Below are 27,101 nucleotides of genomic sequence, written 5' to 3' on the forward strand. Positions count from 1 at the left end.
TGCTGTCTCATCCGCGTCGTAGAAAGTTGTGTGCGCGCCTCACCTGTCGTCACCGTTCTTTTTCTCAGCAGGCGGGACGCGATATCACGTGAAGATATCACCTGACACAGCCGCGTACACGTCACACACTGTGCGTCCGCCTGACTTGGACTTCACATTGCGGCGTAGCTCGTAAATTGCGATGTAGGGAACAAACACGCACAAAAAAAAAAAAGTTGCATGCCAGTGATATCGTGACCTTCGTGGTGGATAAACATAAACATTTCCATGAGATTACACGTTTGCATAAGATGTAAGTAAAGCAACATTGTGCCGTTAGTCGCCGTTAGTCGTAAAAAAGAAGAAGAAACCTTGGAATTATCGTTTTGCTGGAAGCTTCGCTTCACTTATATTCTAACATGTGCGTGAAATCTTCGCATTTCTTTTTTTTTTTACTTCTAATAACTGTATTTCAGGAAATGTTAGTCCACGCACCTGAAGCTGACTACTCTAATCTCTGTCATGAAAACTGAGCTCACAACGACGAAAAATAACGAAAGCATGATTAGAGAAAGAGAGCGAGAGAGAGAAAAAAAAAAGAAGCCAACGCTGACATCGGTTCTAAAGTTCGGGTTGAGTTCTTGTTATGAACGGGTAGGTTTTCCCTTGCATGACACTTCCGCCACCTTTTATGAACGAGAAAGAAAGGAAACCGAGGGGGCTCCATTTTTTGTTTTTGTTAATCACAACCACATGAAGCCAACAGGCAATGAAGCACCTGCACTTCCAACTCCAACCCCCTACCCCCCGCTTCTGACACTCCCTCCACCTTGCGGGATTCCGCAGAACTTGATTTGCCGTATGTAGTTCTTGTCGTTGAGTTAGTTCTATTACAACGTTATGGGAGGAATGGAAAAATAGGGATGACCATCACCTGAATGCCTGAAAGAAATAATAAACGCGCGTCTATAAACGCACTGCCTCGGGATTGCAAGTGAAAGCTTTTCCTTAAGGAGGCGCTCCTTAATCAATACGTGGCAAATTGTTTCCACCGACATTAGCACCAGAGTTGATTAATTTTCTCTTATAATTAAAGGGAGCACAAGATGAAATCGTGAGAGGAAGGGGGCGAAGGGGCAGATTTTGATTTTTTTTAATTTTGCATACGAAAATTGTCGAAAATCGGGAAATTTACGCAGACTGAACCCATAGGATTCGTAACTCAGCCAATTGAGAAAGAAGGACATAACATTAATTTTGTAACCTGCGCCTTACTCGGAGATTCAAAGCCTTAAAGAAGGAATTCGGTGCAAATACACCATTTCGAAGCGTGCCACTAATTCGAGATTAGGTTTTCTTTAAAAGAAACCCTAATAAATACACCCCCGCCGCGGTACAGCTCACTGTCCACGGCGTTACGCTGCTGAGTTGGAGGTCGCGGGTTCGATCACTGACGCGGGGGCAGCATTCCGATGAGGGTGAAGTTTAGAACAAATCAATCAAAACGCTAGTGCACAGGGCATTGCGTGAGCAGGTGAAATAACCGCGCGCGGTGAAAATTAGTCCGCATTCCCGACCACTACGGGGCACCTCATAAGATCGTCGTTTCTGGCGCGCAAGAGCCTCAAAATTCATAAAAACCCTCGTAAGCATTGCAACAATTCCACGTTAGCTGTAAATATATAAATCCAATTGGTCCTATTCAGATGCTCTAAGGAATGCACTTTACAGAACTGCGAGATGTCCTTTTGCTGGAGAGGTAAGAATATAGAAACTTCCTGCTTTCTTTGTTTTTGTCTTGTTTATTTTTCTTTCTTGTAAGCTTATAACAATTTGTGGCAATTTTTTTAGAAACTATGAGGCCGTAAAACAAAATACTGCTCGGTACGCTCTGTAGTGTTCTTTTTCTTTTAAATGGAACAAATTTCAATCGAAACTAGTTTAACGGTTGTCTAATGAAGCTATTTACGAAACTATCAACGCAGCGTTTCACACTGCTTCGGCAGTTCAACCGCAGTTATTTCCTCGGTAAAGCCTCCATTTAACAAGCTGGGGGAAATTGGTCTTTCATATGGGCATAATACTCTAATGAATCGGCCGCCTGCATGTGCGTTGGATTTGCGAAATAGAGGACTCTTCCAGCTCGGCGTCGTAATCCTCTTAACCTCCCACGCTCAAATACATGTCAGACAAAAAAAAATATTATCCGATAACCTCTGCGCCCACTTTAATGAACGTGGCAGCATTTTGATTACAGTGAGTCACATCCTACGGATTCTTGGGAGAATATTTTTTTTGTTTCGGAAGCCCCGATATCCTTCTGCACGAACCAACTTGGACCGCATTTGTTCACGGAAAATAAATTACGTTGTAAAACCGGCGTAATGCCGACACCAACTTGCTTCGACATTTTAAACCATATTTGTAGTGCAGCTAAACTTTGACCCAACAAACATGGTCAGAGCGTTTGTGAGAGTGACCCGGCAGTACTCAGCTATACAAGCCACCTTTGAAAAAGACGCTTGCGATACCATTCTCCTACACTTCCCGTCGCAACCGTCGGCTACACGTTTATAATGACTCACTATTGCACGGAGTGATTCATCCACCTTTTGCAATGGCTTTTCCAAAGAGTGTCTCTAATAACCTCCGTCTTGGGAAAGACGTCAATGATTGCTCCCCGAAGGAACTTGAACCACGCTATAGACGACTCGAACAAGACGAGTGTGTCGTTTACACAAGCGAACCTTGCCCAAGCTGTTAGCCATCCTCAGCGCGCGCGAATCTCGGAACCACTCAAGATCCCATCGCTCAGAACAAAGTCCGGCACTTGATCATCGCTGTGCGTTGAGAGGTTCCACCACTTGTAAATAAAAAAAAAAACGCGTCTAGCGCAGCCGCCTTACCCAGAAACAACGCTTGAACGCAAACTCCTGAGAATGCCGATGATCCGATGCTTGCTCAAGCTGTGTCGGCTACCGCTGGGGTTCGCCTGGTATAGCCTCGGTTGGCAGCTGCTTGGGTTTTTCAGTTACTTTTGTAACTCGTGTGGCACACTAGGCTGCACAGAAGTTAAATAGAGTGACACGAGGTGCATGCTTCGAACCTCTCCACGAAATTCTATTTTGCAGTGGTTAACCTGACCGTCGAGGATATCGCTGGAAATTATCACGTAGAACAAGGCAGCAGCTCGAGCATCGCACCAAGAGCAACGCAGCGTTCTCATTCCTCTTTCCTGCAGTGCGCAACAAACGCAAGGCGCGCCAGGTTGCGCGAACCGAGCCCTTTGCTCCAGCTCACTCTCTCACCCGGGATTCATCGACGCGAAGCATCGCTTTCTGCACCGGCTGTGTTTGGGAGTGGCCTTCGCGGAATGCTTACGCGGCATTGATAGGAATGACCGACAGCGCTGCAGTCGACGTCTGCGGCAGCGAAGAGAGAAAGAACATCGAGCATTTATCGTGCCCCCTGTCCTCGATTTCAGTCAGAGCGACAAACACTGCCTGTCGCACTGCAACGACTCGACGATCGGTCGTTGTTCGTCGAGGCGCTACCCTGGCCGCTCCGCGAGGCAGTGAAGGCACTTCTGTATTTCCTGAAGGCGACGGGCCTGCTGAACGTCTCTGAATTGGTGGCGCCCACCACGCGCATGCGCCAATTCTTCGCGCCTTTCCTCCCCCCCTCTCTCTCCCTAATCTTTTCTCTTCCCCCTTCCCTTCCCTCAGCGTAGGGTGGCCTGCCAGACGCATTTCTGGTCAACATCCCTACCTTCTCTGTTTCTTTCAGCTTCCTCCTCCTCCTCCTCCTGATTACTTTGTTAGGCCTGTGAGTTTGCGTCTGTCTGCCTGTCTGTCTGTCTGTCTGTCTGTCTTTATGTGTCCGTCTGTCTGTCTGCTTGTTTTATCCGCCCGTGCTTCTCTTTTGATTGTTCATAAAAGTGTTACCACGTGTCCACAGGTTGCTAGCAGACGGCAGCACAAGACGTCTTTACACACTATCCGTTGACACTTCGGAGAACGCTATCTGTTGCACACACGTGCCTTGAATGCTGCTTGCTTGCGATTTGCCGTGCAACGTCCTCCTTTCGACACAGATGCCCAGGCCGGACCAAATGAAGTGTTCCGCTTGGCCAATTCCTTGGCATTTTTGTCCTTAATACGGGGTGACAGCTCGCCTCGTTTTGCTGACAGTGACCGATTCATGGGGTTCGACGGCCCAAGGCGACACTGGGGCTACGAGAGGCGCCGTGGGTAGTGACGGGCTCTGCAGTAATTTTGACCACTGGGGTTCTCCAAGGTGGGCCTAAATGTTAGTACACGAATATTTCTTTTTCTTTTATTTCACCTTCATCGAAATACGGTTACCGTGGTTGGGAATCGAACCCAGGACCTCGAGCTCAGCAGAAGAGCTCCAATGCCATGCACTGCGCAACTCCGGGTGCGCTGTTTGGCGGAGTGTGAATGCCGGAATAGTGAGAGCAACAGGCTCTAATGAGACTTTGATTCGAGGTGTCGAAAAAGTAATAAAAAAGGAGCGGCGGCAACGATATATTACTGATGGCACGCCACTTCGACATCCGTTAGGCCTGTCGTGCCAGGCCGGAAACTGTTCCGCGCGAGCGACTCTAAGGCGATAGCGAAGACACAAACCGTCGCGCGTCTTGTGACGAACTAACCAGTACCGCAGAAAACGGGCTTGCGGATGGCGTATTAGACTTCCCGTCTCAAACGCCTCGGGCGACTTCTTCCGGGAGCACAAAACACGCTGAAAGAACACCCCGGGAAGGCTTGCAATCTGTAATCTTTCGAGCGAAGAGTGCTAACGACGTGTTTCGGCACCCGTAGATCATCTTTGATTGAAGCGACAAGGCGGAAAGAGGGCGTGGAAGATTACGGGTGGTCGCTCGAGATTCCTTGTATACAGTTAGTTCCCTCACGCGGTGGCAATGGGGTGGTCGAGGATACAACAAATGTGCAACCGAGAAGAGTGTATGTGTGTAGCGACAGTGCCAGCAGACGTGCTTGCTACTTATACCTACAAATTTCTTATCCATTTATCGTAAGCTTTCGTATCTTTTTGTATCTTGCTCGTGGACAACAACTCCTTCTTGCCCTGTCGACGCGCTAGCTACAGCAACGCCCCTTCACCGACGATTATTGATTACTGCTACACGTGGATATACGCTTACATCTAAGCTCTGAAATCGAGAATGGCTCGGAGCTGACTGGCGGCAGTCGACCAACGCGGTAACATGGCGACGCTTTGGAGAAATACAGTTACCCGGATGAGGTTCCTGCCGGTTTTCACCAGCGCTGGAGCAGTGTTCGGTGCAATGGCGGCGTACTCTGTTCGGGATAGCCGAATACTGCTTCAGGCTCGGTGCGGGGAAACCGTGTGTGGCGTAAACGGCAGAGCAATTGCGTGCAATCTTTGAAACGGTCGTAGTGCGTCAAACTGATCTACCCGCTAAAGTGGAGGGAACCCAGAATCACATTGTCGAAGAGGAAGCATTAGCTCAGCAGCTCTTACATAAAATACGCGGGAACTCGGTCATCGCTATGGGCGGCTTTCACTGCACCGAATGCGACGACGATTGTTCCACTTAGAAGAAACAGAACAAATTTACCGACTGTCGCGACATTATTAACTTAGGCCACCAGGATTTCTTTACAAGAATTGTCGAAAATAACAAGAAGAATATAAGAAACCAGAGCATATCAATTTGAGAACACTAAATGGGAAATTACAAGGAAAAGTGATATCACGAGCATTCAGAATTTTCGAAGAAGAGAAAGTTTAAGAATTATACGCGGCTCTTATACTTGCCACTTACTGGGAGTAAGAATCTCGCGGAACCCTTCGCAATCATTGCAGTAATTTCACGTAAACTGTAAACTCACGCGTCACATTTGTCCGGTTGGCAGAATTGAGACGCGAACCCGCAGTGGTTGCTCAGTGGCTATGGTGTTGGGCTGCTAAGCACGAGGTCGCGGGATCGACTCCCGGCCACAGCGGCCGCATTTCGATGGGGGCGAAATGCGCAAACACCCGTGTACTTAGATTTAGGTGCAAGTTAAGGAACCCCAGGTCGGTCGACATTTACGGAGTCCCCCACTACGGCGTGCCTCATAATCAGAAAGTGGCTTCGGCTCGTAAAGCCCCCAATATTTTTTTTTTTTTTGAATAGAGACGCGGAAGTAGTGGAACAGGGCGACGCCATCCGCGACAACTGCGTACGACCCTGGCACAAGACAATCATGTGTGGCACCTTTTGTGCTCCGCACCAAATTCTTCCGGAGGAAGATCGTCTCCTTCCAGTACAACAACCATTCCCTCTGTCACGACGAGGTGGGACTAACCCTGCCCGGCGAACGCTGGTTAGGCCTTGCCGTCAGACTCAGGGCAGTGCGGCGTCACGGAAGAGCACCAGCTCGAAAAACAGTATGAAAAGGCCACCCACTGTTGAAAAGTTGACATCAGTGCCTTCCCCTCGTCCTTATGCATCCGTTGGTGCAGAAATCATCGAGATTGAGAAGAATTTCTCACCGAAAATATTGAAGAAAGCGGGAGCCGATGTGAGCACGACCGCACTAGTGGGCGCTTTCTTCTTGCTTGCCATGATAATCGAAGGGTTCTTTTTTTTTTCTTGCGCTCGGTTTGCCACGGGGCACAACGTCATAACGAAGCTGAATATAAGCATGTAGCCACGTTTCATAGAGATACTGCTAGAGCGACTTATAAAACGTATTGTTCGTAATCAATCTTTCATAGTCTTGGCAGTGACTGAAGCTCTCTTTTAACATGCAAATGTAGCGCTGTAGTGCCTGAGAGTCGCGACAACCCCATCAGTGTAGTGGTTCGACCTCCGCAGTTGTTGCGATAGGAGATCTTGAAAGGTAAGCGTTGTGACTGAGCTGGAATGGGTGAAGAAAAAAAGATTTTGCCGAACCTTGTTCCAGGATGGGACAGTCGGTAAGCTGGAAAATTGAAGCGACCATTACCGGTGGGAGCTCGTGATTCCTTGAAGACAGTCACACCACTCACACGGTGGCGATGAGGCGGTGAGGTGGTCGGGGAGACATAAACGTGCACCCAAAACGAGTATCTGTGTGTAGTGACAGTGCCAGCAGACGTGCTTGCTACTTACACCTACAAATGTTTCACCCATTGATTGTAACATTAAGTGTTTATTATATCTATAGTTTGTTGGCAACAACTCCTTCTTGCCCTGCCGAAGCGTTAGCTACAGCGACATTGCTTGACCGACGATTATGGATTATTGCTACTCATGGATAAGCGCCTGCATCTTGAGCTCTGTTATCGTGAATGGCTCGGAGCTGACTGGCGGCAGTCGACCAACGCGGTGCCGTGACAACGCTTTGACACCTGAATACACACCTAGTGCCGTGACAACGGTGTCACGGCTCGTTCCACCAAGGGTTCGAAAAAAATTCCTCGAATGCCCCAGAATCTTAAAAATAAATTTCGTAAAAAGATGGTAAATACATGCGTTCACTGCATTGCCATGTATTTTACTAATTTACTAGCTCTGTACTTACCAGCGCCTACTAAGGCTAGGAAGTGCTGCCATTACTATCCAGAAAGTCTTAGATTCGGCGGTCACTCCTGTCGACGACTGACTACCACATTCAGGCAGATGTAACTGACTGGGCCGAAACGGTGTTGGTTAGGTATTGGCCACCACCATTCAGACAACCGACAATTTAACAACCTCGTTATGCCGCAAGTAATGTTGTTTCTCTCTCTCTCTCCCTTCTTAGTAGTTTTTCCTAACTGCTAGGCTACTACTACCTCGTCTGGCCGTGGTATATTATGCTGTTATTGTGCATTGTTAACCGAAGTCATTCAGCCGTACAATTTCACTGGTAAACTTTAGCTATACCAACAATTGCTGCTTGATATGTGGCCAAATGAAACGGTTCCGGCTTTTTTTACGTAATATTTTACCTCCACAGGGTTTAATAGCGCAATGAAAGCGGCACTTATAAATCGAATGGCCGGGCTCCGTTGTATTGCTGATAAATACCATCTCAGTTCTATTAGTAATTACACAATCGAGGTAGTACATCGTTAATGCTAGGTTATAGTGGCTATTTACTAGCTTCAGAAGGTAACGAAAAGTACTATCGTTTTATTACCTTCACTTGCTCACAAGGTAGTGTTATTTGCGACAGTAACGCGTTTGTATTAACGCGGTAACGTGAAGGACCCCGCGTCGCGGGGAACCGGCTTCGGCGTCCCGCGTCGACCGTCGTTGCGGCAAAAATCATTCCGAACGATGGAAACACAACAACACATACCTAGCCACCCAAACCCTCTGTCTAGCCCGAAAAACTAACTGAACTTACTGAATTTTTTAGTTTGTGGCGCAGGACATGGGTAATTGGAGATCGCCACGTGAGACCTTCGTCCTGCAGACGGCAAATAGAGGCGGTGGCGGCGCCTCCTGCTGCTGCTGCCGCCGATGATGATGATGATGATGATGATGATGATGATGATTTTGTGAATTGATGATGACCCCCTCCACCTTCCAGCCACCACCACTTTGTAAGAGTGCAACAACGGCAACACCCGTCGAAGTAGGCGGCTCTCATTCTAGTCAGGTAGCGACATGAATGCAGCTAAGGCGGTCACACTCGCTGCTATTTATTCCCCCTGACGTAGCAGGCAGCAACTTATTCTTTACATTTTTATCCAACCCCCGTGCTAGAATCTAGCTGGTCTCTTATCTCTTAACTTGTTTCTTAGCTAATCTCTTATGCGAATAATTGGTTCATCGGTTGTCCAACAAAAGAAATAATGGGTTTTGCACGCGCTTGAATGTGGAAATCGGAGTTCTCTTTTTTATAGCGCTTGGTGTGCCACGCGGCATAATCTCATAACGAAGCTAAATCTAAGCATACAGGCGCGTTTCATAGAGATGCTGCTACAGCGACTTATAAAACATGTTCATAATCGATCTGTCTTAGTCTGGGCAGTGACTGAAGCTTTCTCTTAACATGCAAATGTAGCGCTGTAGTGCCTGAGAGTAGCGACAACTCCATCGGTGTTGTGGTTCAACCTCCGCAGTTATTGCGATAGGAAGTATTCAAAGATACGCGTTCTGACTCAGCTGGAATGGAGGATAAAAAAGAAGATTTTGCCGAACCTTGTTTTAGACTGTGATACCTGATAAGGCTGACAAATTGAAGCGATAATTACCGGTGGGAGGTCGTGATTCCTTGAAGACCATCAGTCTTCTCCCGCGGTGGTGATGAGGTAATCGGGGAGACAATAAACGTGCAGCCAAAATGAGTATCTGCATGTAGTGACAGTGCCAGCAGCTGTGCTTGCTACTTACACCTACAAATTTTTACCCATAGATCGAAATATTTCGTGTTGCTGTATCTAGTTCGTGGGCAACGACTCCTTCTTGCCCTGCCGAAGCGTTAGCTACAGCGACATTGCTTGACCGACGATTATGGATTATTGCTACACATGGATAAGCGCCTACACCTTGAGCTCTGTTATCGTGAATGGCTCGGAGCTGACTGGCGGCAGTCGACCAACGCTTTGCCGTGACAACGCTTTTCCGGAACATAGTGGCCCGGATGAGGCCCCCGCCGGTTTTCCCCAGAGTTAAAGCAGTGTTCGGGGCAGTGTCGGTGTGATTCGTTCGGGATGGTCGAATATTACTTCAGGCTCGGTGCGGCGAAATCGTGTGCGGCGTAAATAGCAGAGGAATTGTGGAGAATCCTTGAAACCGTCGTGGTGTGCCAAGCTGCTGTATCTACTGTAGCGGAGGAGAACCCAGAATGACATTGCCTAAGCGGAAGCGTTGCTTCGACAGCTCTTACATAAGATGTGCGGGAACTCGCACATCGCTCTGACCGACTTACACTGCACCGAATGCGATGATGAATGTTGCATTTAACGGAAACAGAACAAATTTAGCGATTGTTGCGAGTTCATTTCTTTAATTAGACCATTAGCATTTTTCACAAGATTTGTTTAAAATTACAAAAATATATAAGAATCATATCAATTTAATAAGGCTAAATCGGCAATTACAAAGAAAAGTCATATCAAGAGCGATAAGAATTGTTGAAGGATTAAGGATTATATGCGGTAGTATAAGAATTTAAGAATGATACGCGGCTCTTAAATTTACCACTAACAGGGAGTAATAATCTCGCAGAACCATTTGCAATCATTGCAGTAATCACACGTACGTAAACTTAATATAACACGTCACGTTTTTACGGTAGGCAGAATTGAGACGCGGTAAGTGTGGATGAGGTCGACGCCATCTGCAATAAGTGTGTACGACCCTGGTACAAGAAAGCCCTGCGTGGCACCTTTTACTCTAGACAGTTGGGTGGCGCGACACTTTGACAGGACACACACGGAAAAGAAAAAAACACACAACGTTGTGGGTTTTCGCACACAACAACATGCACAAAACATGCACACAAGATTGTGTGCATGTTTATCTTCTGTGTGCCCAGCAAAAATGTTGCGCAATCCGACATTTCTTTTTATATTATCACTGAGAGTCGTCAACCTCAACCCGGTGTGGACTTTCCCAGGCTCACGACGTGTCCGGGAGCCTCTGCTTACACTGTCTCGAATCCGCAGTTACCGGCATCCTTAATCCGGCCACGTTGGATTCGAGATGACGCTCATTAGAGAGCCGTGTTCAGAAATGTGCCTTAACTTGAAGCCCATTGTTTGAGTTGATCTCGACAACGCCTGCAGTGCAAATGCCCAAAACGGTTTTTGCGATTGCGTTTCCTTCGGGGCGTTCACGACGGACGTCGTTTGGATCAAGTGAAGCATGGGCTTCCAGTCAAGATGCATTTCTCAATGCGAGCGTCAAAGGGCTTTTTTTCTCAGCACGCTGCCAAGTTTGACCTTTTTTGTACAGCGTACTTCTTAAGAGCAGTTACGTAGACGTCTTTCTGTGGCGGGCACATGGCGTTGCTCGGTTAGTTAGTGACTCCCACATGTGTCGGAGTCACTAATTTCTTGCTTAGAAACGTGATTATCAAAAATTGCAAATAAAAGCCGCATTGTCTACACATCATGTGAGTAGATAACACCTCTCGGTGGGAGTCTTTTAGCCAGCAATTCCTTCCTTTTTTTGTTCCCCCGAGCACCTGACCTGCTTCACGTCGGAGGTCAGCTGGGAGGTTGTAAAAAGCCGTGACAAGTGCTCAGTGGTTGAAAGTTATCGATTCGTGTCCTCCAATGACTAGGTTCGAGGATTGAAGGGTGGTATCGCTATTCTGACTCTAGATGCAGCATAGATGCAAATTTTTGTCAATTTCTGTAGTAACTATGAAGCCCTGAGCCCATATCCGGATTACTTTCTGTAGAACCACAGCGGTCAGATATGAATAATCATTGAAAAAGATGACGCGGTCTACCACGTGCATCGACAATGGAGTGAAACACCAGCCGTGTGACTGGTGGTTCGACTACAGCTTCGAAAAAGCGCCTCGAATCAGCCAGAATCTTAAAAGTAAATTTAGACGAAAACTGGTGAATGCATGCGTTCTATAGATTAACATGTATTTTACGAATTTACTAGTTCTGTACAGAGGCACTAAATCAATTTATGATCTCAGAGACGCACGACGCTTTCAGAAGAAAATTCAGCGTCGCATAGACAAACTAGAGAGTGACCGATGGAAGAGATTCTGTGAGCCACCGGACTCTCGGAAGCCGCCTTCACATATCTGGAGGACAGTCCGCGGTCTTCGTTCCTCCCCGCAACTACGACACCCATTCGCAGCGTTGGCCCTTCATCATGGCCGAACTGAGCTTGGTGTGACGGAGGAATTCTGTGCGAGAGTCACTGGCGAGCCTTCCAAGACAAATATTGATGTGAGTGACTTCCCTGCGGCTCGGGTACCAGAAATGGACGTCGCCTTTACCATGGAAGTACTCGAAGCTGCCCTGGCTATTTGGAAACGATCATCCTCTCCAGGCCCTGACGGCGTCACCTATGATGCCCTGGGACACTTTGGACAAGATTGTTGAAAATAACAAAAATATACGAAAAGAAAACATATCTATATGGAAACATTACGTCGGCAATTACATAGAAAAGCTATATCACGAGTATTAAGCATTGTTGAAAGATTAAGGATTATATGAGCTAATATATTAATTTAAGAAATTTACGCGGCTCTTTAGTTTACCGTTAAGTGGGAGTAAGAATCTCACAGAACCCTTCGCAATCATTGCAATAATTTTACGTAAACTGTAAACTCACACGTCGCCTTTGTCCGGTTGGCAGAATTTAGACGCGGAAGGAGTGGACGACGCCATCTACGATAACTCTGTACGACCCTGACCCGAGATAACGATCTGTGGCACCTTTTACTCTAGGCAGTTTGGGTTGCGCGACATTTTGACAGCACACACGCGAAACAGAAAAAAAACACAACGTTTTGTGTTTTTGCATGCAACAACATACACACAACATGCACACAACGTTGCCTGCGCATGTTTCTCTTCTGTGTATCCCGTAAAAATGTTGCGCAATCCAACATCTTTTATATTGTCACGCCCAGTCGTCAACCTTAACCTGGTATGGATTCTCCCAGGCTCACGACGTGTCCGGGAGCCCCTGCTCAGACTTTCTCGACTCCGCAGTTGCCGGCATCCTTAGTCCAGTCACGTAAGATTGAGATGACGCTCATTAGAGAGCCGTACTCAGAAATGTGCCCCAATTCGAAGCCCATTACTTGACTTGAAACTCCAGGACGCTTGAAGTGAGAGCGCCCAGAACGTTATATGCGATTGCGTTTCCTTCGGAGCATACACGACAGGCGTCTTTTAGGTCAAGTCAAGCAGGGGCTTCTAGTCAAGATGCATTTCTGAATGCGAGTGTCAAAGGGCTTTTCTCTCAGCACAACGCCAAGTTTGACTGTTTTTGTACAGCGTAGCTGTTAAGAGGAAGCTTTAGCTCGAGGGCTCCTATCTAAATACATGTAAAACGAGAATTCGTTTTTCTCGGCAACCACTGCACCAAATTTGACGAGGTTTGTTGCATTTAAAAGAGAAACTTAAAATCTAGTGACTGTTGGTTTTGAATTTTTGAGTTAGGTCGTCCATTATTTATTAAAAATTGGCAAAAATCCAAAATTTTCAAAAAACGAAACTATCAAGTTTACAACTCTGTAACTCAACCACTAAAAATGATAATACAATTCTGTGAATTGCATGTAATAGTACGTTTAAAGCGGACAAAATTGATATGTTACACATGAATATAAAAAAATTTAATCATCGAGAAATACAACTTTTGCAAAACCGTTGTAACCAACGTAACAAATTCACATAAGATGTAAAAGGACATATTGAATTTGTCCGCTTACAATGATCTAATGGATGCCGTTTACAGAACCGCGATATCGGTTCTTTATGCAGAGCTATGAATTTGTAAACTTCGTGCTTCTATTTTTTTTCAAACGGTCAAATATTTGAAAATCGTTTTAAGAAAATTCAAGCGCAAAATCGAAATTCCGCTTCCAACAGTCACTAGAATTCAACTTTCTCTTTCAAATGCAACAAATTTCATTAAAATCGGTCCAGGGGTTACCTCATAAAAATGTTTTCGCGTTTTACATGTATTTGAATAGGCCGCGTCGGAGTTGGGCCCGAGCTAAAGCTTCCTCTTAAGGGAAGTTACGGGGACGTCTCCCTATGGCGGGGGCATTGCGTTGCTCGGTTACCGCCGACAACGCAACATGCGTCATAGTCGCCAATTTCTTGCTTTAAAAAAAAGACTATCAAAAACTGGAAATAAAAGCATCATTGGCTGTATATTATTCGAATAGACAGAACCTCTTTGCACGGGTCTTTTAAACAGCAATTCCTTTTCTTTTTCTTCTCACGAACGTCTAACCGGCTCGATATCGGCGGTCAGCTGGGTGTTTGTGAAAAGCCGTGACATCACCTCAGCGGTTCAAGGTTACGAATTACATCCCGAGTACTATGTTCCTCAAAGATCTTCGCAAACGTGCCGTGTAAAGAATGCTTGATGTTTATGTATATGTTGTCGTCCTGGTGGAAGTGTGCCGTGATTGTGTTTCAGTGTTCGTATAGTCTTTCGTTGAAATAAAACTTTTTTTCTAAACACACGGAAGGATCGAAGGGGGGTATTGCTTCCCTGACTCTGGCTGCAGCAGACGTGCAGATTTTTTTGGAAATTCTTCTGGTAAGTGTGATGTCCCGAGTCTAAATTCTGATTACTCCCTGTAGAGCCACAGCCGCCAGATATCGAAATTCAATAATAAAAATGATGTGGCCTGTCACGTGCATCGTCAACGGCGTGATACACCCGCGGTGTCACCGGTCGTTCCACCAAGGCTTCGAGAAAAATTCCTCGAATGCGCCAGAATCTTAAAAATAAATTTAGTAAATAGCTGGTAAATACATGCGTTCACTATATTACCATGTATTTTACTAATTTACTAGTTCTGTATTTACCTTACAGACAGACAGACAGACAGACAGACAGACAGACAGACAGACAGACAGACAGACAGACAGACAGACAGACAGACAGACAGACAGACAGACAGACAGACAGACAGACAGACAGACAGACAGACAGACAGACAGACAGACAGACAGACAGACAGACAGACAGACAGACAGACAGACAGACAGACAGACAGACAGACAGACAGACAGACAGACAGACAGACAGACAGACAGACAGACAGACAGACAGACAGACAGACAGACAGACAGACAGACAGACAGACAGACAGACAGACAGACAGACAGACAGACAGACAGACAGACAGACAGACAGACAGACAGACAGACAGACAGACAGACAGACAGACAGACAGACAGACAGACAGACAGACAGACAGACAGACAGACAGACAGACAGACAGACAGACAGACAGACAGACAGACAGACAGACAGACAGACAGACAGACAGACAGACAGACAGACAGACAGACAGACAGACAGACAGACAGACAGACAGACAGACAGACAGACAGACAGACAGACAGACAGACAGACAGACAGACAGACAGACAGACAGACAGACAGACAGACAGACAGACAGACAGACAGACAGACAGACAGACAGACAGACAGACAGACAGACAGACAGACAGACAGACAGACAGACAGACAGACAGACAGACAGACAGACAGACAGACAGACAGACAGACAGACAGACAGACAGACAGACAGACAGACAGACAGACAGACAGACAGACAGACAGACAGACAGACAGACAGACAGACAGACAGACAGACAGACGGACGGACGGACGGACGGACGGACGGACGGACGGACGGACGGACGGACGGACGGACGGACGGACAGACAGACAGACAGACAGACAGAGACTTCTGTCTGTCATAACGACAGACAGAAGTAGGCAAGGAATGCAATAATTATGTACACAAAAAGTGCTTCAATGCAACACTACAATTCGAATTCTTGACTGCAGGTGCTTCAAGAAAGTTGAAGCACTCGATGTTTTAGTTTTGGGAGTTGAGAATCGATTCGATGGGAAAGAGAAACTTACTCAAAAGTATTTTTTGTAATTCTAAACTGGGAAAGACGGCTGCTGAAACTTAAGAAGTGACGAAACAAGCTCTCGAAACCGAAGCTACTATTCATTAGCCGGAAGCCGCGACTACAGAAGCGGCGCAAGCCCATTTCGACATACTCGCTGTGACTTACAGCAATGGACAAAAAGAAGTCTCGCAAAACTCACTGCCAGGATGGACAAATAACAGCTGAGACGAAGAAATATTTTGCAACAACCGAAATTAGAACGCAGCTATATTTCGCTCTTAAGGCATACTTACACAGCGATAAAAAGGTCTTTCGCTGTAGGCGTTCTTAACGACTTCAATGGAAACAGAAAAATTGTGCAAGTCCTCGTACAGAGGCCGGAATAGAAGATCACTGGAATACTCAGAAACGATTGAAGCGATTCGCTTGGGATTGAAAATTTCGCGTCACAGGCAAGCTGGAGACTGCTTGAGTAGCTCCAAAAATGGCACTGCACTTGTATGCCGAGCGATTTATTTCTTAGAAATATAAGTTTAGACCGCCTCTTAAACCGCTAGGAGGATTATTTCTTTACCGCCACCCTTTATAAATGTCGCCATAGCTACACTGTCGCTTTTCAGTTGACTTCATGTTGATATGTATTATAATGTCGTGCATTATTTTACGATGGCCTAACGTCAGTTCGATGGAGAATAGGAAAGCGCTCGTCCTGTGTTTCTTTCACCCAGTCTGTCGGTTGTTTTCGCGCTGTTACCATTATGAAGAAAGAAGATGGGCGAGCAGGCGTCGCCGCAGTGTGCCGTTTAATGAAGTAACAAATTGTTCATTGTCTTGTCATCTATTGCCTTGTCATCTATTACCTTGCCATCTATTGCCTTGTCATCTATTGCCTTGTCATCTATTACCTTGTCATCCATTACCTTGTCATCCATTGCCTTGTCATCTATTACTTTGTCATCTGTTACCTTGTCATCTGTTACCTTGTCATCTGTTACCTTGTCATCTATTACCTTGTCATCTATTGCCTTGTCATCTGTTACCTTGTCATCTATTACCTTGTCATCCATTGCTCTTGACCTGGTTGCATAGCAGAGCTTCGGGAGAGTCACCTGAAGTGGATAAAGTAATTTCCGCGTTTATGAGACAACGAAGCGCCGTCGTGGTTGTGTTTGTCGACATTTTGTTTCAGTTTTTTCTCATCTCTCTGCTCTTCGACTTCGAAAATGGGCGCGCAAAGGGTGCCGGAAGCAGCGGCCAGGCGACGTTTCACGTCCTGTTTATACCGGAATCCCTTTTTGCGTGCGTCTCTTAATTAGTGTCTATTAAGTAAGGGTGATGACAGGGAAATCAGGCCACTCAAAGGGGCCCTGAACCGTTCCTCGGATACGGTGAAAATACACAGTCCGCGGATTGCACGTGCTGCTGTGAATACCTGCCGTCAAACTTCGCAGTCGTACGCGGAGGGTGAAGTCACCTTTTCTCTCACACATACTTGTTTCAAACGAGGCCTTCTCCTCACCCGTTTAGAAGCTGGCGGCGGCTTGCATACGTCGTCATATGCGAGATTCGCAAGGACAGCTGCTATTTGCTGCTTGCTGACATCAATCAAGAAGGGTGATTTGGATTAGTGCGCTTCTTCTGACTGTTAGTTACAGTGTATATTTATCAACGGAAGCAAGCAAGCGAGCAAGCAAGCGAAAATGTGGGTTTTGAATTTGCATAAGAATTGCGCACGTACCTTCCGGAAGAAACGCACTATCGCCTGTTCACGCTCGGCCGCGGCCAGCCGCGTAGGAATAAAATTTTGACCGCCCTCCTTATCGAAGTCGTAGCCGTCAGGTTTCTCACCAACTTCCGATTAATATTGAACGTGCAACTAGCCGCGAACCACGGGAAACATCAGGTTCTAGACCTAAAGACCTCATTTCCAGCCATTCCTGGCTAGACGCTTTGGCAAGAAATCGCTTCGTATTCATAGCACTTCAAAGATGCGCAGTTTTGATGCGCACAGCTACCATCCGTCGGTCAAGCTGGCGCAGGACAAAGCCGGTGCGCACCACCTATCACGGTCAGACTGAAAATGAAAGTGTGTGTCAGTCACACTCGAATAGCAATGCCCCCCCTCTGCCCCAGCAAACACTCCCCACAGGCAACCGCTAAAGCAAAAGCACCTTTTCTTCACAAATACAATGGATATCCATCACAAGATGTCGCCTCCTAATTCCTTTCCCAAACATAAATTTGGTGCGATCACGCGACTCCGTAACTCGATCCACGATTTACCTCCTGTCATGTTTCCATGATCGGTGTCGCTGGAGCCGGCGTTTCGACAGAGGTATGCGTCTGTCGTGTTTCGGATTTAAATTCAGCGATGCGAATCGCGCACGAAGTTCAGCGAAGCGTTCCTCCAGTCGCATTGCCAGGAGTTTAAACGCGCTCGAAGCGACGCTACCTACCGCGTACACCGCATACCCGCGAACGGCGGCTTCGCTGCAGTATTTAAAGCCCTGCCGTGAAGCTCGCACGCCAAGTCCACTTCTCGCAAGCTCGGGCTTCGCCGCATTAAGCACATAATTGCTAGGAAGCCTGTAGTCTCAGGGTAGTATACGTATAACCGAAACAATGAAATGCCGCGAAACCATGGTTTATAGTTTGAAAAAAAAATTGCGTTAATCACACCGTGGAAATCGATGTTATGCGAAGCATTCTTGCACGTAGGTGGAAATCCAGCGTTGTTTGGGGTTCCGCAAAGCCCTACCGAGTGGACCAACCCGTTTTCGCAAATCTAGTAGTCGTCTGCATGACTGGGGCGTATAGACGTGTTTGTGACGACAGTAGCAAGACGATTGTGACGACGATCGTACGACGGCAACAGCATGATTACGTACGGCGTTCGTTCGAGACGAATTTATTCTACAAGCCGGCTGCAGGGCCCCGCATAGGCATTGAACTGACTCGAAAGAGACATACACGGACTGCGACGTGATCTGCGACTAAGCGTTGTACTATCGTACCTACATATATTCATGTCGTACAGTCTGTGTTAAAACGACAATGGCGTTTGACAACACCGGAGAAGAAAGGTTAAAACGTGATCAACGTGGGCCCTTCACGAAGACGGTACAACGTCGCACAGTTTCTTCGCAGCGTTAGCTGCTACGAGAAAAGTACTGAGAATCGCGGACCAATCCCGTAGACGGGTGAAGTTTAACACGGCACCTCGAAGGCTCGAGCTGTCACAAGAGAAAAGAAAACATGAAAAACTGGCACAAGACGCGTGCACCAAGAAACAGCGAGAAATAAGACATAAGGGAAAAGAAGAGAGGTTAGCCAGGCTGAGTCCTGTAGGCAACCCTACACTGGAGAATGGGGAAAGGAGGGGATTGAAAGAGGAGAAGGAAGAGTTCACATTTCGCACTGTTACGCACGCAAGCGTTCGTCGCTGATTCAGTAACGGGAGGTCATACAGGCTGGTGCATCTCAAGAAAAGCAGCAGCGCCAAACGTCTCAAAAGATCTAGTCGTCTTTGATACGATAGAAGCGTGCGCACGAGTATAAGCTAGCTTTGTTTCAAAGGGTAGCTTTGTTTCGTCTTATGCACAGCTCAAGAACACGCGCACGGAAACGAAGATGACAGGGTGGGTGCTGACTCGCAACCATGCAAGTTTATTGAAGTGAACACACATGTTATACACGATCACGTCGCGGGAACTCCCTGAACGTTATACAATAACAATCGTCGTATTATAATCGGGAACGCGCTCATGCGGACCCAGACGCCCACATCATGTGCGCATGATTCTGTATAATGTCTGTCAGCGTTTTGAAGGAAATCCTATTCACTTTGTGACAGAGACACTGAAGGCTGGCTGATGCACACATATTTCCCTTTCCAAGTGCGGAACGCTTCTACTAATTCCCCTCGCCAGTTTCAATAACGTTTTCTATAATTTCTGTAACGTTTAATGATAGTGCGTTGCTGGGAGGTCCTGTCGTCTTCGTTTCCGTCCTCGCGTTCTTGCGCTGCTTTGCATAAGCTGTGAGCTTTAAACCCAGCTTGCCCAAATGTCACTTCTCGGAAGCATTCATGGCCTCTCTACAGGTGGTTTAGCCAGGTTCCGTCGCAGGTCGGTCGCTGGTCGGATTCTCACCGAGTAGATTCAACCTCACTGTTCTAAGAAAAGAAAAAAAGGGGCAAAAAATGGAGAAGCGAAGCACATCCAGCGGCGGGATTGCTTGCAGCTTGGCCACGTCCCACTCATCTGCGGAATGATTAGGCAAAGCATCCCTGTCGCGTAAATCCAGCTTAACACGGAGTGGCCACCACTCACGCGGCCCGCATTCGATATTTGCGCGAACTTCCCGCGAACAATATGGACTCTCCGAATCAACTCGCTTGGTTCTCCACCCCTGCATAACTCTTCGGGCCTGCGAGATTAAAGGCGCCTCACTATCATTTGAAATGCACGCAATTCCGAATGCATAGTCCACCTATATAGTCGGCACTCGGCAGAAACCCCACTCTCGCCGTCCGATAATCCAATAGCTCCCCGCCTTCGCGAACCACCGTAAAGTGCACGCTGCGATTTCTGACCTTCGCCGAATAAGGAAAATAAGGTTTAAAAAAAATACAAGCTAGAATGGCGTCGCAATGAGAGCAGTTGAACATTGTGGCGGTGAAAGCGGTTTAACGCTCGCCATGGGCTTTGGCGCCGTTGCTTACAGCTGCATATAAGATTGAATAGTTTTTGTTGTTGTTGCTTCGGTAAGATGGCTCGAGGCGCCTTTGTGTGGTTAGACCCGCACGAACGAGGTAATTTTCTTATAAAGGTCGTTTCGTAAGGCGAAATACAGCAACGGGCACTCGAGCATTGATCAAGTGATGCGCGTTCTTCTAAAACGAATTCTTCGTAAAGCGAAGTTTGCCTTTTCCATCCCGCTGCTGCGGTCTCGCCGAATGGTTCACACGTAGGACGGCTCTCCTGTATTTATCATACGCCTAGTCGTGATTATTCCTGCATTGTCATGCCGTCGTGATCGTTTCGTCGTCATCGTTCCGTCGTCGTCCCGGCGTCGTCAGGCTTAGTTCAAATTCCAGATTACCAGCGCTTGGATGAAGTATGCAGAAAAGAGCGGCACCCACTTCATGCCGACTGGCAACCGTATGGGTTTATTGTTTCTTGCTTCGCACTTTACGCATTCGCAAAAAGAAATGAAAGAAAGGAAAGCAAGAAGGTTTGGGAACATATATCACTGTAAGCTAATTTACACCCTTAAGGGTGAAAAAGGGGGGTAAATTAGTTTACCGGGCAGATCAGACCAATCGCGATAGGTAGAATTCTATCTATCTATCTATCTATCTATCTATCTATCTATCTATCTATCTATCTATCTATCTATCTATCTATCTATCTATCTATCTATCTATCTATCTATCTATCTATGTTTTTTTGCAGAAGCCGTGAAGTGTGCTGAGGCACAGGTCTTCCCCCCTTTTTTGTGTGTGTATGTATCGAAAAGGCTTAAAATATTTCCCGGGCGCTCCGCTTCTCATATTTTTGCGAACTCTGACACCTGTCGAAATCTGGACGACTCCCGCACCTTACCACAAATGCACGGCGATATTCACGCTCGTTGCCCTAGTCAGCGTCCGGGCGCTGATCCTCCAGAATTTGAACGAAGCTGCGCCAACGGCCCGGGCCAAGTTTCTCTATACCCTACTAAAGTCGTCATGCCTCTGTTGTGACGCCGTGGTCGCGCCGCTATAGCGTCATCTCGCTCTTATCGCGTTGCCGTCGTCATGGTCGTCGTATATTTGCCATCCCCGCTGGCTTCGTGCTAGTCACGAAGTCGCCGTCGCGGTCATTCCATCGTCACGTCGTTTAGTCCACTCTGATTTCCACTGTCATCGTTCCCATTCTCGTCATGCCTGATGACGTCATGAGTCATCGTCATTCCACCTTCGTCATCGCGTTGTGTCCGTGCCGTCGTAGTGACGCGATCATCGTCACGCAGCCGTCGTGACGCCATTGTTGCGATGCCGTCGTCGACGTACCCCTATAATCGTTTTTAGCATCGTCATCCCATTGCCGTCGTGCCGTCGCTGTCACTCCAGCTCCGTCATCCCACCGTCATGCCGCCGTCGTTGTCGTGCTATTCTCGTCAACGCGTAGTCGTCATGCCGTCGAGCTCGTTCCATAGTCGTCGTTCCTTCGTCGTCATGCGGTGCCAGTGCATGATCGAACTCCAGAGAGAGAGAGAGACAGAAAGCAAGGAAAGGCAGGGCGGTCAACCAGACGAGCATCCGGTTCGCTACCCTACACAGGTGGTAAGAAAAAAAAAGGGGAATAAGAAGAGGAAAAGAGGGAGAGGGAGAGAGACCACTGAGTGCACGTCGTAAGCACTAAATAAGCGAGGTGTGGACGGTGAAAATGTGTCCCTCTGGGTCGTGTGGTCTCGACTTGTGAATGGGCGCCAAATAGAAACAGCTTTCTTTTGATACACGAATGAAACCTTCGCTTAAATCGATTCCTACAGCACGTGGGGATCCGTATAACCTTTTTTTTAATGAGTCATTATTCATACCATCTTTCATTAAAATAATATCATCGGTTTCACTGTTTCCTTGGGTAAAACTTATTACTGTCGCATGTCTTCTATTAAGCATGTACAAAACAAGCTATTCTCACCATGACCTACATTGTACTATTTCTTAAAATGGTGTCTCCTTACTACGTACAAACTATACTCTTTGCGTTACTAGCTTGTACAATGATCACCTAAGAATCTTAATTTATACGTTGCTAACCTAACAACCTTTGCGTGAATTCATAGGCTCTCGCTCGCTCGGGAATCATTAACACCAGGTCTGCGCCCTGCGTCAATTTTCTTGTACCTTTATGCCACTCTAAATTTAAGCTTATGTCGTTTCTCCTCGCCTGTTCACTGTCTTTGCGCGGCCACACAATGGAAGCATGAAGAAAATGGCGTCCTCTTCTTCTGCGCTAAAGCTTTAGAATAGTGTTCCATATGCGCGGAAAGTCTTCTTAATTCTTGTGTTTGTGTCCCTTTAAATGTCAGTTGAAACATTATCTCCTGCCAAATTAACTTTGCATATTATTTCGAGATGTTCTGCTTAGTATCTTTTTTTTAGTGTACGTTATTCACACTGTTTTCCATCGCATAATTTGTTGATAACCACGAATAACTTTGATCGTGTTTTTTTCTATGCCTCTTTTTCTTTAGTTATCTCATTTAGTATTTGCTTTTGTTTTTGTTAACTAATTACCGAGCGTCCAGGAGAAGCCTCTGACATTGCGACCCTTGTCTGTATGTCCTGCTTTTTTTTTACGGTTGTGTCTTGAGTGCATAATAAATCACAACTAAGAACTGAAACCGAACGCTCTCACATTTTAAAGATAACCGCAGTGCGACTTACCACAAATAATGGCAATATACACAGAAGTTTGGATGTTCTGAACATATTTCGTCAAGTCTAAAGTTGAAGTCAATCGCAGTAGAGTTTACTATAAAGCGAGCCGGATACCTAAGGGCGGCCCCATGTTTCATGTTGTTTGGATCCCACCGATGGCATCGGTTGTTGGGAACTCGGCGCTGACGCCCGTGGTTGTACCTGGGTCGCAAGCCCCAAGGGTAGCGTTGGCCTGGCGGCCTGGGGTACAACTGGAAGCATCCGAAGGTCCCGGCAAAGCATGAGTCGACTGGTAACAACAAAACAACTTGTTTATTTTAACATCGCAAAGAGTTGGCGGTCAGGTTGACCGAAGTAGAGAGACGGGAGAGCACTTTACTCAACAGAAGAAATCAGAGCCCTCTCTTTGGCGTCCGGGGGCAGCTGTTTTTATACTCTCGCAGTTGAGGGCAAGAAGGAACCCCTCAATAGACGAGCACGTGATTGTACAATGGGCTAATGGTGACGCACACTGTCGTAGCGCCGCCGGTCGGGCACAAAGACTGGGAGGAGAAGGTAACTTCGGCTCTCGTAGCGCCTCTGGTCGGGCACAATGACTGGAAGGAGAGGGTGACCCCCTGCTGTCGCATCGCCGCCGTTGGGGCACAATGGCACATACACTCACACACGCACATGAAGACACGTGGCCTCGGAACATGCCTGAAAACGCCTGGAAACGCCTGGCGGGGAGCGTTGCGGCGACGCCGAACGGGCCAAAATGTCTGCCGCCCCGCCGCAGTCGCGCCTGGAAACGCCTGGAAACGCCTGGCGGGGAGCGTTGCGGCGACGCCGAACGGGCCAAAATGTCTGCCGCCCCGCCGCAGTCGCGCCGGCAAAACCGCGCGTCGCAGGCGAAACGCAACAATGTTATCCGCCTCGTACGCTGATACCACTAGCACCGCCACGAGACTTAGCGGAGAATCTCTTTTGTTCCTTAGCACACTCTACCAATGCGCTAACAAGAGAGAGAGAGAGAGCATTTCTGCTACTCCGACGCTTCCTCGGCAACGAAAACAACTACCGACGACAGGTGTTCGCGACAACTTCCCTCTCTCACAACGTCCCTGACGGTCTCGCAGCTTTCTTACACACTCTCTCACTCTACGCTTTTGACTATTTTTCGGCTACCGAGCAGCGGCACAAATGGCGGCAATCTCTCTGCGTCGTGCGTGGCTTCACTAGGTCATGACACCACAGTAATCGAGAATCTATATCAAAGCGTTCCGACGGACATACGCAACTTTTACACGGTTCGCCCACTGCCGCGGAACATGAACCCGGCGCACCATCAACCCAGAAGGCTGGCACGCGGATCGTTCATCCTGCGCGAAATACGTGATGAGAAGATCCTAGCCTGTTTCGTTGACGCGGCACAGTACCCAACCAGGAAAGCGTTCGTTGCCACCACGATCAATAAGCAAGGTCAAGTGAGAAACGCTCTCACAGTCAAGACCCACAAGTCCGAGATAGCAGAACAGGTTGCCATTGCACTCGCGCTCACAGACCCGACTACCACCCACGTCTACAGCGATTCACGCTCGGCCGTCAAAGCCTTTCAGAAAGGAGCAGTTGCAAGACAAGCACTACAAATAATCAATAGATCCGCAACGCTGCAGCATCACACCATCTGCTGGTTCCCGGCACACCTCGGAGAGATCGAGGACGCCCCTCGCAATCTCAATGAGATGGCTCACAGGAGCGCGCGAGACCTAACCTTCCGCGACGCCCCCTATTCTGGTCGTGACCATCCCAGCGAGAATCGGGACCCTCCCTCCACATATAACGAGATCATAAAGCACTTTTATCTAGACCGCAGAATATACAGCACACCTCACAATAAGCTCACCAGGCCTCAAGCCCTGACGTTCAGAATGCTTCAAACAAACACGTACCCCACGCAGAACAGACTCCACCACTACATGCCTGACCTATACAAAACATCATATTGCGAAAATTGCCATAGAACACTAGACGTACATCACTTGCTCTGGCCGTGTGGTCGGACCCACGCAAACAAGGATCAAGACTCCGCCAGGCTACAAGACGCATTACGCAGCACGGACCTGGCGGAGCAGCTCTGGGCCGTCCAGCGAGCCCACGATGCGGCCAGGGAGTTACAACTCCCGGTCCCAACGTGGGAGTAGCCCGCTCTATGGGACCTTGCGCCCCGTAGCTCGCAGGACCTTTCTGTAAAGTTACTCCATCCATCCATCCACTCGGTTACCTCGGAGGCTCGGACGTTTCGGACATAATTGTTGCGATAGCAATCATATGGACACTCGAGACGCATTACTGCCGTCACCGTCGCCGTGAGGTTCCGCATAAAGTCCAAGGGCGATGAAATCGTCGACGCGCGCCGTATGTTGTGTGTGCGAGTGAAAGCGTGCGAGGGTGAGCCGGCGAACGCGGCTCAATCTCGCGTGCGTACACTTCGCTGTTAAAGACAGAAAACAGCAGCGTTAACAGCCCAAGATGGCGGCACCTAAACGCTTCCGTAAAATTGTCTATAGAGAGTCATCCGGTTTTCTGTCCGCATTTCCATGGCCACGGTGGTAGGCTTAAGAGCAGTGGAGGGGCCATAGAGTTATCAGCAAAAAATAATTACCGGGGAACTGCGACGCTAGTGTAGGTATACGAGAGCTCTAAGCCAGGGCAGGAATGACGGGTAGCAGTAGAGTGGATTTGCCTAGACATCGTTATGTTGGCTTCAAACGGCTTTGTGACTTTGCAATTTGGTCGTTTTGAACAAAATATCGCGCTATAAACGCAATAACCTTCAATGGTTGCGCATTTGAGAAGAACAATATTGGCCTAATGCGTTTATAGAATTGCGATTTTTCTTCTTTCTTTAAGTTTAGAAAATACAAATCTTATAAATAACCACGCAAACGCTTCTGTAGCCGCAAGCAAGCAGATTAGACAAATCCATGTAGTATACTAACCACCATTCTTATTTGGTAGCCCAACAATCGCAGCGCCAGACTTTCGCTAGACTTTATTTCTGCGGAAGCTTCTACGGCAGAGAAAGACGGCGTAGACACACACGAAGCCGGACAGGCGAAAGAGAGCAGACGACAGGTGCTGCCACCGCCAGAGAATCAAAGAGCAGAAGTGCCCACCAAGGCAAGCTGAAAGGCTGGATTAGCAAAGATGGATGACCTATACGCTGTGTACTTATACGCCCTACGTACGAGGTATACGACAGCGCTTGCAGGTTAAGTAACCGTGACAAGGTAGGCGGGATGGGGCAGGGGAGGGTGGGAGGTTGCAGAAATGTCACATACGGTCTTTCGCGAAACGAGGACGTGGTAGAGCTACAACATTAGTGTCGTCGAGCTGTGTATAGTGCCACGAAGATGGACGGCGTGCTATATATAGAACAGCTCGGACAAGCTTACTTTGCCCCGCATTTGATTCGCTGAGTGCTACGAGGTATACGCTCACGCACTTCAGGTCGGCTCGCCTCCGCTGTTTGCGTTTCGAAAGGCGCGACAGGTCAAGCAAACAAATCCCTTCCAGACGTCCTGCTGAGCTATATGTAACCCGGACTCCGCCTCTATGTCATCCCTCGCCAGCCTTCTGCTTTCAATGTGACCTGTTCGCGGATTTCGATTCTCGAACAGAAGCTCTCTCGGCCAGTCCACTGCGAAAGGCTTACATTCCTACTTTTTTTTTTGTTTATACATATGGCTGTCTTTTAGTGATGTCATGTGGAAAGAAAGGTCAGGCTGAGAAAAGCGCGTCGTAGCTTTTGCGTCGAAGGGACAACACCGCATGCATCGTTTTCAGCGCAGCGGCCAGGCGCTGGCTTGTGGGATAAAACCTGTGGAAAAGGTTTACGTTGCACTAATGCTATCGTTATGTTAACGTTGTTGTTGCGTTGTGTTTACGTTCTCGGCATTCGGGGAACGAGAAAGGTCAGGCTAAAAAATGATTCGTTCATTCACTCTTTCTGAGGTCTTGTGTGCCAACGCCATCTGATTATAGGGCACGCCGTAGTGGGCGGCTGTTGATTAATTTTTGACCACCCGGAGTTCTTTAACGGGCACTTAAATATAAGTACAGACAGTTCTTTTTTTTTTAA

General features: G+C 47.5%; 1 protein-coding gene across 1 annotated transcript in view; it reads left to right on the forward strand.

The window, feature by feature from the left end:
* Nucleotides 1-23,170: 23,170 nt before the first annotated feature.
* Nucleotides 23,171-27,101, forward strand: part of LOC142590050 (uncharacterized) — a 260,031-nt gene continuing 256,100 nt past the window's right edge. The window contains exon 1 of the mRNA XM_075701881.1: nt 23,171-23,270. Coding sequence (XP_075557996.1) covers nt 23,259-23,270 — 12 coding nt within the window. The 5' untranslated portion in view covers nt 23,171-23,258. The remainder of the gene's footprint in view (nt 23,271-27,101) is intronic.

The sequence above is a fragment of the Dermacentor variabilis genome, chromosome 8, assembly GCF_050947875.1.
Source record: "Dermacentor variabilis isolate Ectoservices chromosome 8, ASM5094787v1, whole genome shotgun sequence".
Classification (NCBI taxonomy): domain Eukaryota; kingdom Metazoa; phylum Arthropoda; class Arachnida; order Ixodida; family Ixodidae; genus Dermacentor; species Dermacentor variabilis.